Genomic DNA, 15,982 nt, shown 5'->3' on the forward strand with positions numbered 1-15,982 from the left:
CAATTATGTTTACAATAGGTAAAGAAGCCTGGACTAAGGTGGTAATTGTATGATTTGTTTACTTTGTGGGTGAAGCACAAAAATGTTTTATTCCCAGAGACCTCCCTTGTGACTTTATGAAACCTGTTCCCCAGATCTCCTACCATTTCATTTTAATTTCTACATCTTTCTCTTAAAAAAAAAAAGTGGATATATGTGGGCAGGGGGGCAGCTGAGTTTCTGCCTTATTGACAAAGGAACAGAAAATAGCAATATTTAGTTTTCCTTTTGTAACCAATGGAAGAGAAAGATTAAGGATGTAGTGTCAGAGGAAAGATGGGGTCAGGAGACAAGCACTGTGCTTGGGGGGAAATAAATTAATAGATAATGTCTTCTGCAATTGGGCTGTGGGCAGAGGGAGGGAGGTGCAATTATGGGGACAGGCAAGGGACTCTATTAGAAGCCAGTGCTTTCATTAACAAAAACTAATCATGAAATACACTAGGGAATGTTGATTTCAAGTCCTACCTTTTCTTTTCATGCCCTCAAATGAGGGTCCCAAGCACACACTTTACAAATTACACCTTTCAGAAGATAAAAATTCACAAATAGAAAAGGCAATCACAGGTAGAGAATTTCTCAGAAAGAATTTTATTTTTGCATTATAATGGCAATTATATTGGGCAAATCAGAATCTGGGTAAAATACAGATAAACAAAATGAGAGTAAAGACCCCATCAAGAATAAATTATCTCTTTATGGAGAGATCACTTTGCCAAAAAACAAAATGTTTTTGGAGCTATTATCTCGAATAAGAAAAAGGAAAGGACGATCAACCACAAATCGAGGATTGATTCTTGCACAACGCCACTGTATGACTGCTGCAGTGGCAGCAGCTGCTTCTGTGCCTTCTTCATTAACTTCCACATAAGCCTTGTGAAAAGCCTTGGATAGGAATAGTTTCTTCCCAGCTGATATCCCAGAAAAGTCAGCCTTGAATCTGTCAAAGGCATCTGACATGCCCAATTTTCGAAGAATGCATTCGAAGTCTAAATTCTCCTCCAACTTAAATCTGGGAAGGAAGACATCCACCTCAGTTTTATTCATCCTCTCTGGTTTTAACCAGTCTGTTAATTTCTCAGAAGTAAGACTTTTTTCCAACTAGAAAAGAAAAAAAAAGTTGCATGTTTGAAGTTCCCAAGGGTTTAACTTAATTATATAAATATTAGTCTATGCTTCTATGGAGCTTTTATTCTTCTTGAAAATTAATAAAAGTGGTAAATGCAGAATGAAGCTAAACATACATTCATTCTCTCTGTTTCTGTCTGTCTTTCTGTCTGTCTCTCTCTCTCTCTCTCTCTCTCTCTCTCTCTGACACACACACACACACACACACAAACACACACACCCACACACACACCATTCTTCTAGAGATTGATACCTGTCTTTTCTGTATTTTCCTTCAGAGAACCTTAGATTCAGAACTGAAAGGGACCTTAGAGACCATCCAGAAGAATGCTCCATTTTACAGATTGAGAAAACAAAGGTTGATTCAGATCCTACAGGTTATAAGAGGCTGAGTCAGAATGCCAATGGAAGTGTTGGACTCTGATTCCAAATATAGCCTTTCTTTTTTTTAAAAAATTATGGCTTTTTATTTACAAGATATATGCATGGGTAATTTTTCAGCATTGACAATTGCAAAACCTTTTGTTCCAGTTTTTCCCCTCTTTCCCTCCAGCCCCTCCCACAGATGGCAGGTTGGCCAATATATGCTAAATATGTTAAAGTATATGTTAAATATAAGATATGTATACATATCCATACAGTTATTTTGCTGCACAAGATGAGTCGGACTTTGAAATAATGTACAATTAACCCATGAAGGAAATAAAAAATACAAGCAGACAAAAACAGAGAGATTAGAAATGTTATGTAGTGGTTCACACTCATTTCCCAGACTTCTTAAACTGGGTGTAGCTGGTTCTATTCATTATTGAACAAATGTAACTGATTTGGTTCATCTTATTGTTGAAGTGATATGATATATCATCATATAGTATTGTTGTTGAAGTATATAATGATCTCCTGGCCCTGCTCATTTCACTCAGCATCAGTTCATGTAACTTTCTCCAGGCCTTTCTGAAATCATCCTACTGGTCATTTCTTACAGAATAATAATATTCCATAATATTCACATACCACAATTTATTCAGCCTCTCTCCAACTGATGGGCATCCACTCATTTTCCAGTTTCTTGCAACTATAAAGAGACCTGCCATGAACATTCTTGCACATATAGGTCCCTTTGCCTTCTTTAAGATCTCTTTGGAATAAAAGCCCAGCAGTAACACTGCTGGATCAAAGGGTATGCATAGTTTGATAACTTTTTGAGCATAGTTCCAAATCGCTCTCCAGAATGGCTGGATGTGTTCACAATTCCACCAATAATGTTTCCTTGTCCCTCTTTTCCCACATCCCCTCCATCATTCAGCATTATTTTTTTCTGCCATCCTAGCCAATCTGACAGGTGTGTAGTGGTATTTCAGAGTTGTCTTAATTTGCATTTCTCTAATTAATAATGACTTGGAGCATTTTTTCATATGAATAGAAATAGTTTCATTTTCTTCATCTGAAAATAGTCTATTCATATCTTTTGATCATTTATCAATTGAAGAATGGATTGCAAATATAGCCTCTTTTTCCTCTGCCTTCCCCATCCCACAACCTACTCACTTAAATGATTCCACACCATCTTAGTTTACCTCAGAAATCCCACTTCCTCCTCCCCATTTCATTTTTCACTTCTAATCTTAAACTTCTCTAGCACTCTGTAGCCTTCAAAGCACTTTCACACATAATCTCATTTCATCTTCACCCTTTCACAACCACCCACTCACTGAATTATTTCAGGCAGAGATTACCCCCATTTTACAGATGAGGAAACTGGCTCTGAGATCTCCTGGGTAGGCAAAATACTGACTTTTCAGTTCGCAATTCTGCAATCAACATTACTTACTGCTGGGCTTTACTTTTACTATGGATTTACAAAACTGGGATAGATTCTGGTCATGAGAGAAGCTCATCTTGACCAGACTGAGAATCAGTCATGAATCTCTCTGGGTTACTAACATAGGAGTTCTCCTCCAATGAAGCAATAAAAGAAAGGCAAGCTGCTCGGTGCTTGCTGTCACAGTGATTTCCCATCATATCTCTAGCTTAACTGGTTCCATTCTACTGTGCCTGCCCACTATGCCCTAGAAGGACCTGGGAAAAAAAAAAAAAAAAAAAAACACCTAAATTCCTCTTTTCCTGTAATAATTCCAGTCCATGAAATATTAAAAGAGGTTCTCTGGTTACCTCTAGCTTTAGATGGGTCCTGCTGCTATAACCTTCCACTGTTAGACCTTATAGCTGAATACCATTCTTTCTCCTCAACTTCTCTACCATACTCTATTTGTGATACAACACATACAAAGAAATCGGTGTAACCTTCCGGTGATCTAGACATCGAGGACAAGAAGATTCACTTTAAAGGACTTAATAATTAAAACCAAAATTTAGATGTAATGCCTACAGCTCTGAATCAATATTTTTTTTCCAATTGTTCAATTATTGCTCTCACCGTTTTTAGATCTGTGTTCTCATCTGGAAGCAAAATGACCATGTCCATTTGTCCTCCAACATAGGGTAGAACTAGGACCTTAGTAAACACTTCTCTTAAGTACGTCATGGGAAATGTAGATTTCTGAAACATCATTTGTACTGGTTTCTGCTTGTCCTAAAAAGAAATAAATGCACATGAAAGTGAATCCCGGGGCAATTGAAGGGGGTACATAAAATCAATACAACAGTCTAAAAAAAATGACATATTTGCATGCCCCTATCTCATGTCTTTAGATTATAAATCCTCTGAAGGTATAAATTGTCCACAGAGTGATACCTTCATGTCTGGGGCTTGTTTCCTTAAGAGGAAATGGGCTAAACTCATCTATTGAAAAAATAGAAGTTTTGTTCTTTCCTGTGACTGCTCTTGGCAGGCATATATGAATAAAAATATCTCTAAGACTAGAGTCTCTGGGGCAGCTAGGTGGTGCAATGGATAGAGCACCAACCCTGAAGTCAGGAAGACCTGAGTTCAAATCTAGCCTCAGACACTTCATATTGTCTAGTTGTATGACCCTGGGAAAGTCACTTAACCCCAATTGCCTCAGGACAAAAAAAAAAAAAAAAAGACTAGAATGCCTAAGTTTCCTTTTTCTTTCTTTGGGATTTCTCCTAATTCAAGCAATTAGTGCTCCCCTGTTCTCTTCTTCCCCTTCATCCTATAAGAACAAGGAAGGTTCAAAATTGAGCTAAGTCTACAACTGAATATTTAGTTAATCCTCAGTGTGAATAAGTTTCACTTAAATTAAATCAAAAATTTATTTCTGATCTGATGGTGATATGAAACTAGTTTAAATACACACACACACACACACACACACACACACACACATATATATATGAAACGAGTTAAAGGAATTTCATATGTCACCAAGAAATGGATGAGCTATACTTTTAAAAAAATATAAAACAAACTTTGGAATCTTTTATCCCACTCAAAAAACACTATTTCTACACACAAGACTTACCTACACATAAGTACTCCTTTTTAAGGTAATAACTATTAGAGAAAGAAGAGAAAAGGAACTAGTTCTTATTTTTCCTCACAACATCTTCTATATAGGTTCTATATGTTTCTAGAACATTTTACATTATTGCAATTAGTGGGGGGATTGTTTTTTGTTAAATTTTGTACTGTAGAATATTTTTTCTAACAATGTTTTATGTTTTGCAATTATACATAAGACAATTTTATATATTCTTTTTAAAATACTACTTTGAATTCCAAAATTTCTCCCTCTGTCTCTTTCCTCCCTTATCCCTAAGACAGTAAAGCATTTGATATAGAATCTATGGAATATGCCTGAGACTAACATGTCTTTTTTCTGTGAGTTAATCTATATCCAGGGCATCTCTATGATAATGTAATTTTTTTAAAAAATAGACATTAATCTTAGGGATACTTCCACATGTATAAATAAGATTTAATGCTATTGTGGACCATATTTCATCATCAACCAATGTCTAAAAACTCTTTTTGTCATTACCAGTGAAGTTTCTGAAATAAGAGTACGTTGATAGAGAACTTTGTTTTCTTTGGAATATGAGGTATTTAACAGCTGCTTGACAGTTAACAGAAAAGCATTCAGATCAATAATGCCTTCTCTAGGTTTATTGTATATGTGTTTATGCATATGTGTGTGCACATGTGCATGCAAACAAATATATACATATATGTAGAGAGAGATACAGATATATATAGGTACACACATATTCATATACATCAACCTCCTACAAAGTCTACCCTATTACATATTTTATTACTTGATGATATTAAGTCACAGTAATCTCTCTCCCCTAAGACCTTTTGCACTTACAGTCTCTCCTATAAAATGAAAGGTTAAATTCTTTTCTAGTCTCTGAGCTCAATGATGTAATTCTTTATTATGTCTGAATATATATAGAAAAAAAATCCCTTCTAGAGAATAGCTCTAGAAGGGGATAAAGAGGATGCAGAGAGGAAGTATAGTTAAGGAAAGAAAAAGGAAAGAATTACATTCAGAGTCTGGTAGAAAAGAAAGTAGATTTCTCAGGCCACTGATTAACTATGTTAAGCTTAGATCAAAAGATTTCTTTTTAAGGAAGTATCAAAAGACTCTTGAGGAAAGAGTAACTTGGAAATCAGAGATCACACAGAGATAGCTTCAATGAAGAAAATAACAACTCTCTCCAAAGAGGATCTTAATACTTCTCTTAGGTTTGCCTTGCTAATAAATAATTTCCCACAATGTATCCTCAGTGACCAAGGTAAAAATTATTGCCAAACTGAAAAACAGAAGAGAGCATGTTCTCTGCTTTCATGATTTACCATGACAACTTTATAAGAAAGTAAACACACAGAAAAGCAAGGAAACTGTCTTCCAGATTGTAAGGTCTTGAGGTAAGGAAAATAAGTGGTATAACAAGTGAAATGAAGAAAAACTGAACTGTGGAATTGAATTCTTTTTTTTTTGACCTTGATAGAAGAAATCATACTTTCAGAGAACTTGCAATTCTAATAAACTATAGCACCACAAATGACTTTGCCTTAAAACAACCAGACTTCAAAAAAATAAAAACAAGTATTCAGTTATCAGCACTGTATAAATAAGCTATTTCTTTTTTTCATTTTTAATAATTTATTTATTTTAAATACACATTGCTTTATGAATCACGTTGGGAGAGAAAAATCAGAGCAAAAGGGAAAAACCATGGGAGAGATTAAAAAACAAAAGAAAAAAAGTGAACATAGTATATATTGTATTACATTCAATCTCCGTAGTTCTTTTTCTGGGCACAGATGGCATTTTCTGTACAAAGTCTATCAGGATTGTTTTGGAAAGCTTGATTTCTTTATTATATCAGAAAATAGAAGGGAAAGTCCTTCCAAGGGAGAAAGAAAAAGATAGAAAGATGAAGAAGAGTTAAGTAAAGAAAAAGAAGAGTTTAAGTGTGTTGTTAGTCTTTCATCTATATCTAAAGAAAAAAAGGAACATGTTGATTCTTTCCCATTGTCCCAATTATCCATTGAATTCTAGGACAGTGCAAAATTTCCACTTACCTTGCTGATTTTGAACATTTGTTCTTTTGTTGCACGTTTGTCAAATTGATTTTGCCATTTTCCTTTGAAATAGATAGCATTCACAAGCACCAAAGAGGTCAGTTGATCAATAGAACCATTAGTTAGTAGTTCTACAATCTTACCTGAATTAAAACATTATAGATTAAAGTTAGTGGAGATGTAGCTGTAATCGCAACTAAAACAAATGAGATAATACATATACAGCATTTTATAAACTTTAAACAAGTCTAGCTAGCCTCCTCCTTGTGCTCTTCCTCCTCCTCATTATCATAACATTGATTATATGATCGATCAATAAATACACTAACCAGAGTTTCAATTGTAACAATTTACTCAAGTACAATCATTCACCTTTACATAGAACTGCTAATAGTTATATAGTCCACAATGATCTATCCATTATATGTTATCAAGGAAAAATATATACTAAAATCTTTTCCAGTGTAGTAACAAAAATACCATGGTTAGTTTGTAAGAAAATTTCCATTTTCAAATATGTATCATCCTTCCTTTCACTGTGTTAAAGAAAAATTCTCTTTACAACTCCAAAATGTGTTAACATCTAGCATCTCATGAGACTCATAAAAATCCCATGAGGTTTTTGATGTTAGGATAAGCCCCCATGCATAAATAAAGAAAATGAATCTTAGAAAACTGAGGAGACTCCAATTACACATAACTAATAAGTGACATATCTTGGATTCTGGTTTTCTGACTCCAGCCCTTGTCTTTTTTGTTGTTGTTGTAGCTGCTTTTTCTTTATATATGGTTTTTATATTTATTTTATTAAATTTCCATATTTATTTCATATTTATTCATATTCTGACTTATTGCATATTTAGTTAACTAAAGTTCCGTATTTATTCCACTAAATATTTCATGATTACCTACAAATATATTTTTATATTCATTTTTAAAAATTTTGAATTCCACTAAGTAAGAAAAGATCTCCAGGGTTGGATGGAATCACACGTGAATTCTATCAATTATATTTAATGAACCATTAATTCCAATATTATATAAACTATTTGAAAAAATAGGCAAAGAAGGATTCCTGCCAAATTCTTTTTATGGCACAAATATGGTACTCATACCTGAACCTGGAAAAGCTAAAACAAAGAAAGCAAATTATGGACCACTTTTCCTAGAAAATGTGCATGCAAAAATTTTAAATAAAATATTAGCAAAGAGATCATAATAATCTATCACCAGAATAATATACTCTGACCAAGTGGGAAATTTACCAGAAATACAGGGCTGGTTCAATATCAGGAAAACTATTGGCATAATTGATCATATTAATAACAGAATAAACAGAATCCATATGATTATTTCAATCAATGTAGAAATAGCTTTTGAAAAAATTACAGTATCCATTCTATTAAAAACACTAGGGAACAAAGGAACAAATTTAGTTTTGCTTAAAATGATAAGCAGCATGTATCTAAAATCAAGTAGTATATGTAATGGGGAAAAACTAGAAGCATTCTCAATTACATCAGGGTGAAAAAAGGATGCGTATTATTACCACGATTGTTCAATACTGAACTAAAAATGTTCGCATGAGTAGTAAGAGAAGAAAAAGAAATAGAAATAATTGGAATAGGAAATAAGGGAATAACTATAACTCTTTGCAGAGGTTAAGAAGATATACTTAGAAAATTCTAGATAATCACCTAAAAAGTACTTGAAAAAATTAATAATTTTAGTAAAATTGTAGGACATAAAACAAACCCACATAAATAATCGGCTTTTTAATATGTTAGCAATAGAACCCGGCAGCAAGAGATAAATTCCACTTAAAATAACTGTAGAAAATATAAAATTTGGGGGAGTCTTCATGCCAAGACAAACCCAAGAAATATAGGAACACAATTACAAAATACTTTTCATATAAGTAAAGTCACATCCAAACAATTGGAAAAATATAAATTGCTAATGCTTAGACTGAACTAATATAATAACACTGACTATTCTACCTAAATTAGTCTATTACCATACCAATGCCATACCAATCAAACTGCTAAAAATTAGTTTATAGAGCTAGAAAAAACAATAACAAAATTCATTTGGAAAAAGAAAAAGTCAAGAATATCAAGGAAATTAATGAAAAAAATTACAGAGGATGATCAACTAGCAGTATCATTCTTAAAACTGTATTAAAAAGTAGCAGTGATCAAAACCATTTGGAAGTGGCTAAGAAATAGAGTGGCGGATCAACGGAGAAAGTTTGGGACACAAAACACAATAATTGATGAGTAGAATAATCTATTGTTTAATAAATTCAAAGGCTCTAGTTTCTGGGATAAGAACTCATTATTTGAGAAATTGCTGGGAACACTGGGAAATAGTATGGCAGAAACTAGGTATAAACCACCATCTTACAACTTATACCAAGAGAAGGTCAAAATGGGTACAAGATTTCCACATAGAAAGTGATATACTGAAAGCAAATTAAGAGAGCAAGTTTAGCGGTCACATTTATGGAGAAGGAAAGAATTTCTGATCCAACAAGAAATAGAGAATATTATTAGATGCAAAATAGATCATTTTGATTCCATTAAAGGAAAGCTTTTGCACAAACAAAACCAATGCAGCCAAGATTAGACATGAAGGAGAAAGCAGGGAAAAAAATTTTGCAGCCACTATTTTAGTTCAAGGTTTCATTTCTTAAATATATAGAGAACAGAGTCAAATTTGTGAGAATTCAAGTTATTGCTAACTAACTGATAAGTGATCAAAGGATATGAAAATTTATTTTTTAAAATTGTTTAGAGGAATATGTTTCAAATGACAAATTGAGGGTTTTCTCTATTCTGACATCTTGGCTTCACCTCCCAGAAATTGCTAAACCTCCTTAGTACTATATCATATATTGAAATAAATACTTGGCAATCACAAAAATAATTCTGTGAAAATCTACACAGTACATGGCTTTGAACGAGTAACCAATTTACAATGCGTTTACTAAGAAATTGAGTCAATTTAAATATTGTCATCAGAATAAAATGTGTACAGCATGAATACATGTAAATGCACATATTTAAAAGGCACAGAAAGACAGGGGAATAGGGTTTTACATGGCTTGAATAAGAATATGGTAACATTGTTTGAGGTGGATGGAAAACTTTAGGAAGCAACATAAAAGGAGAATTTGTCTTAGTTCCTAACAGTAGAATGGCTATTTTAGCCATTCAATAAATGAAGAAATGCATTGTAATTGGAAATGATTCATCCTAGTAGCTTATTACAACATTCAGAAATATTCTTGATACTGAGGACATTAAAATTCAGGGGAAAGAAAAATAAAATCAAATAATATTTAATGGACAGATTTTTGTCTACTTTTTAATGCTTAGAATTGACTCCTTTTTATATTTTGGAAAATAGTTATCAAAACCACAAATTGCCATCTCTAAAATAACTAAAAAGAAATCCCATGATTTTTTACCTTCAGTCTTTTCTTCTACCCACTTATTTATATGTTTTCTTGCTTCCTCTGATGCATTAGCAAAGTCAAGTTCTTCCATTTTTGAAAGGTAGAATTTTTGACAGGATTCCTTAAAAGACTAAACAGTAGGATAAACAAGACAATCAAATGTCACAAGTCCAAAATTAAATTTCATCAATGCACTGCATTGCAATGCACCATAAATTGATTCCAATCTTTATGTTTGACTTGGATGAACTTTTATGTCTTTAACTAAATGAATCTAATGACTTAAGTATTAGAAATCAAAGCTTGTTAAACACTTTTACATTTTATTAGCACAAATAGGTCACTTAAAAAGCTAAGATTATGGTCCGGGTTCCAAAGGAAGACTAATGAAGTGGCAATGTTCTCTAATAAATCAACAAATTGCTATTTAAAAATAAACTATCAGAAAAAATGTTTAATCCAGACATTCATTGTCTATAGGTTCAAAGGATCACAGATCTTGAATTGAAAGACTTTAGAAAACATCAGTCCAACCTATTCCATTTTTAGACAGGCGAAACTGAGGCCCAGAGAGAAAATGTGTCCAGATAACAAGTAGCAGAGGTGAGATTTGAATTCTGGTAAATGCTTTGTCCACTGAACCTTACTATTAATTCTTTGAAATTATGAATAATAATACTATGTTTCCAGGGCTGACTTTTTCAAATACTTCCAAATGAATCTTTAATACATGACAGATGAGGTACTCTTGCCATTCTTTAACTTGAAAATGTCACTGATTTCCATAAGTTGATATAGGGAGAAATAATAGACAAGACTTACTGACATAAAATCATGAGTCTTTTCTCCAAAAAGTCTGTTGGCAATTCTCAGCAGGCACTGATCACCAGATTTATTAGCTTCTTCAAGAAAAAACTGGAAACTTTGATGGACATCTGTACCTTTGTTTAAAGAAAGAACCTATATAGAACAACAAAAGTACAACTTCAGTACTATTTTCCTTTCTTTTAAAACAAAAAATAAACCTTCAAAGGAAAATCAACTGAAAGATCCACAGAGACTGAAAGTACTTAAAAATAAAAGTTGAGGACATCACCCAATTCTATAAGGTCCATTAGCCCCTTAGGCATTTAGGAAGAAATACCAATCTTTTTTGTTCAGCTTTTAAAACCCTTTACCATCTGGGTCTAACCTACCTTTACAGATTTATTAGACATTACTGAACTTCATATTTTGATCTTCCTCACTTCCTCATGTACCTTCCCAAATAGTGACCTTATAGTTATTCCTCCAAGCATGGTAAAAAGGTAAGATTATTCTGCATTAGTAACCTTAGGCACATTTCTATCTTGAATGCCTACTGTCCATACCACAGAGACTAGACAGATCACCCACATATTGTATTTACTTTCCCTCACTTTCTATGTCTACACTATTGAAAAAGTTCAGCTCCTTTGAGATGTGGCTTTGGAGAAATACAAAAAGTTTCATATAGTTTGGTCTAGTTGCTTTTTATTTTGTTTTTTGTTTATTAGTTTTCTCTTAGTCCCAAGTACCTGTTGTATCTGTGCAGCAGTATTTCCCTTGGCCCCCTCTAAGACCATAGTCAGGGCACAATAGAGACTCAAGGGAGAATAAAACACATTCTGTGAGCTGTCTTTTTCAGTAATTTCTTTAAAAACATTCAAAGTAAAAGTGTTGATTGCATCAGAGAGCGCATCCATCATGTAACTCCTAGAATGAGAAGACAAAGAAACATATTACATGAAAATGAGGCATTTCTGTGTGTATGCATCTAATGCATCTACTACTTTTTGACTCTACATCATCTTCAATGATGCATCTTTACAAAGCACTTGATATATCAATTTTTTACTTTTTTACTTTCAAAGCAACCCAGCAAGGGAGGTGCTATTATTTTGCTCATTTAAAAGATAAGGAAACTGAGGTAAATAGAGGTGAACTAAATTACCCTTAGTCATACAGCTTAATAAGGATCTAAGATTTTAATGGAGGTCTTCCTCATTCTAAATAGTTGCCTCTCTAAATGAACAAAATAAAAATATAAATAAACACCGGAAAAAAGCCAATAAATTCATTTTTGCTGATTATTATTATCATTATGACTCATAGTTGGAAAATACTTTGATGTTAACAAGAGACTTTGCATCAATTTCTTGTTTCCCAAGTGGAAATAGAACCAATAAGATTTCTTTCTGATCTCCTAAACAAGCCCTGTCCAGGATCTGCCAGTAACTAACTTTGTTATTTTGACTAGATTATTCCGTCCTTCTGGGCTCTTCATCTCGAATCCCTCTGTGATTACTGACAATTTTTTAATTGTATGAATGTTTCCAAATGAAACCCATCCTTCTCTCCCCCATGCAGAGATGGTGTAATGAGACTTCTGCCCATTTCTTTACTCTTTCTGCACATTTCTAGGACAAGTACAACTTGGAAGGTAATAGCTGGGAAAAACTTGCTTCTGTTCCCATCAAGGCCTTCGGAAGTCTTCTTTCTTTTCCTCCTCCCATCGCAGTACTGATTGGGGAGAAGGAAGTGCTAAGTATGAATCATCTAGACCTTTGCTAGCTCAGCAAGATTGAGAAAGTCTGAACTTTACTATCTAAAATTGCTCCCCGAGGCAGGAGGGAGGAACACTGATTATTTAGACACATTTTGATTTAATTGAGTGGCTTTAAGTGCATGTTTATAACACCCCCGGGTTGCAGCCTCGGGAGACTTTTTAGCTGAATCATTTGCATTGACAAAATCATCATAAATCCACCATTACTGCATCTAATCAGCTTGACAAATTACGATGTCAAAGTCCAGGTTATATTTTTTCTATAAAAGACCTTAACTGTACCTCACTAACTTGCTAACTCCCTTCTAGGGTTATCCCACCAGCAGCCGTAATTCCGATTTAAGGAGTCTTCCCCTTAATGGCGTCTTCTTCCTACTACTAGGAAACTTTTCTTCCCCTCTTTTAAACGCTAAAAATCTTTATGGATATATTCTTCTCTTAACAGTTAAATAAATAATATCCTTGCTCTTGATTCTATGCCTACAAATTCTTTTAAGACACACCCCATAACCTGAATATACTTTGGGGGTCCAACAGCCCTGAATCTCAAGGTTAGCAGGGTTGATACTGCAGTTCAGTTTTCGCAGTTTCGCTATGCACGGGGGTTAGACCATTAGATCTAGAGACCTCAGCAGAGCTCCAGCTTCAGAGAATGTCAAGAGCATCTACGCCAGCCGCTTTCCAACAACCCTATGCATAACCCAGAAGACACAGACTAGGAAGCCCAGAAGTGCCCCAGAGTGCCGGGAGAAGCCGGCAAGTGGCAAAAAGAACTATCCTCATTCCCAAGCGAGCGCTCAGAACCTACTTGCCTCTGCCAGGCTTCCATGCCGGGTTCGAGCTACAAGTACTCGCTGTCAGAAGCTACAAGCTCTGACTCAAGGACTTTCGAGTTTCAAAACCCAGACACAAGATCAAAGTCAGGGAGCGAGGCTCCACAAATCCCGAGGTGGACAGCCCTGATCTCAGGGCCAAGGAGGAGAGAGGGCTTGGTAGACCAAGGACCCGTTTCGTCCTCTGAACATCGCCTCTAACAAAGTGGGGCCATCCTGCTCCAACGCTCGGGCTTTCCCAGTACTCAGCCACAAAATCAGAGAAGATCCGTGAGTAGCTTAGTCTTCCACTTCCTACCTGTGTGGGCTGTACAGCGGACCTTAAGAGTAGCAGCTATAGTTTCCTTCCACACCCTCTGGTTTACAAACCCAGAGAGAAGTCCTGCTTTTAAGCCCAGCTGTTTACCCTCTAGGGGATGATTCCGAGAAGGCTGAGACACACCTCCTAGATTTGGGGATAAGCCCTTTTGATCTGGGGGAGGAGTCGGGCAGAAACTAATTTACTCCTACTCTTTAAACTATTTTCTGGCTTGGGGCATACTGGAAATCTGGTGCCCCGGGAACTAAAGTGGCATTAAGATCCGTTGGAGCCCGGCCGCCTCATATCTGAAGGCTCGAATTCCAGTGTGGCTATGATCCATATTGCCTGTGTGACGCTAGGAAAATCATTTCGTTTCTCAAGTGTCTTAGGCAACTCTCTTAGACTGTAAATTTCAGAGAAGGTTCCAGTCCTCACTGAAATAGGAAATTTTCTACACCGCTAAATTAAGAGGTCCGGTCCCAATCCCTGTCCTCAGTCAGTCCATGCACTTCTAAACCTTCTCCTGGTAACTTGGGATTTAGAAAGAATAATTCTCCAGGGAAGAAGGAAGAAAGGAAAGAACAAATAGAGGTCGTGAGGGGAAAACGGACTGAAAACCATGCTAAACAATTTGCCTAAAACCTCTTCTTTTCCTGTAGTTTAAGTGGTCCACGGGAAAAAAGTGAAAAGAGTGAGAGCTTAAAGCTTTCTAAGATAATATAGTCTATTTGGGGGGGGCAGAGAGAGAGAGAGAGAGAGAGAGAGAGAGAGAGAGAGAGAGAGAGAGAGAGAGAGAGAGAGAGAGAGAAGGAGAAGAAGAAAAACATGTGTATACATACACATATATTTTAAATATAATACAAAGAATATAGTAAAAGCCCAAGGAACATATGAATTACTTGCTAATAATGGATAGTAATGAGAGCTAATTTTCACTTGAGAAAAATAAAGTGAGACATCATAGAGGAAATGGCATTTAGTTTAGAAAGATGTTTTCATTCCTATAGGCTGACTCACTTGGTTTCAAGGTTTTGGAAGATCATACTAGAAAGAGGGCATGGAGAAATTAAAAATACAGAATTAAGATGAGAGTGGCTACTTCAAGGAAGTTAGAGTTAGAATCACTGATCTAAACGATTATCCGAATTCCAACTTTTTTTATACAAAAGAGGAAAGAGAGGGCCAGAGATATTAATCAACAGATATTCATTGGCTTTTCTCAGTAGCACATGTGAGTCACCAGCCTCAAAGATAAAATGGATCAAAATGTTGTCTTATTTGGCCACACTGAACTTGACTGCTTAGAATGAAATTGGCAATTGTGAAAATAAATGAAAGCCACCAAGATCCAAATACTCTTTGTAATGAAATCCAGAGAGTAAAAACTAAAATGTTTTCTTTTCTCCCAGACTGATGTTACAAAGTGATGCTTGTCAATGCATAAGGAAACACTTTTCATGGAGTACAACTAACCAAATATATCTCAGATTTCAAAAGAAATGAGCCCCATTCTGGGAAATGACAATGACATACCTAGGAACCCTCTCACTTATTCTAGATTGTTTATGCAATTCTTTATTTTTCCACTATACAAATATATCTGTATTGTATGTATATATGTATATGTATGTATACATATCTATATGTGTTTGTATGCACTAATCCTATTCTGAAGACCCTGATAAAGCATGCTATCTATAGCCTCAATTAAAAATAATAGGCTGTGGGTTTAGAATCATCTCAGTCAAAGCACCTGGCATAAAGTAGGGACTTTATACATGCTTGTTATTAATTGATTTCTTATTAAACATAGAAGATATCTGACTTGAATATTTCTATGAGGAGTAAGAAAATGAGTGAAATGAGTGACTGATTTGGGGGTCAATACTTGGAAGAGAGAGAGAGAAGTATATAAGCATATATTTTTCCCCCACCCCCTGCCAAAGAATGTCATAAAGGCCAGTAAATTGTCTGTTGTTTTTCAAACCTGACTTTTAGAACACCAAGTTTTTATCCCCAACTTCAGTAGACCAGTAGCATTATACATTCTCTTTTCCAGTTTCACAAGAGAGGAAATGAAAGCCTAGAAAGGTCAAGTCACCAGGTTCACACTAGT

At 35.0% G+C, this 15,982-nt stretch overlaps 1 protein-coding gene across 1 annotated transcript; it reads right to left on the minus strand.

Moving 5' to 3' along the window:
* Nucleotides 1–607: 607 nt before the first annotated feature.
* Nucleotides 608–13,981, minus strand: LOC127543692 (serpin B6-like). The gene is made up of 7 exons (XM_051969931.1): nt 13,864–13,981; nt 11,702–11,879; nt 10,968–11,105; nt 10,158–10,275; nt 6,686–6,828; nt 3,605–3,760; nt 608–1,140 (listed from the first exon to the last, which is right to left on the minus strand). Exons 2-7 carry the CDS (start codon nt 11,870–11,872, stop codon nt 736–738), a joined length of 1,131 nt encoding a protein of 376 aa, XP_051825891.1. The 5' UTR covers nt 11,873–11,879; nt 13,864–13,981; the 3' UTR covers nt 608–735.
* Nucleotides 13,982–15,982: the final 2,001 nt, after the last annotated feature.

Source organism: Antechinus flavipes, chromosome 1, assembly GCF_016432865.1.
Source record: "Antechinus flavipes isolate AdamAnt ecotype Samford, QLD, Australia chromosome 1, AdamAnt_v2, whole genome shotgun sequence".
Classification (NCBI taxonomy): Eukaryota; Metazoa; Chordata; class Mammalia; order Dasyuromorphia; family Dasyuridae; genus Antechinus; species Antechinus flavipes.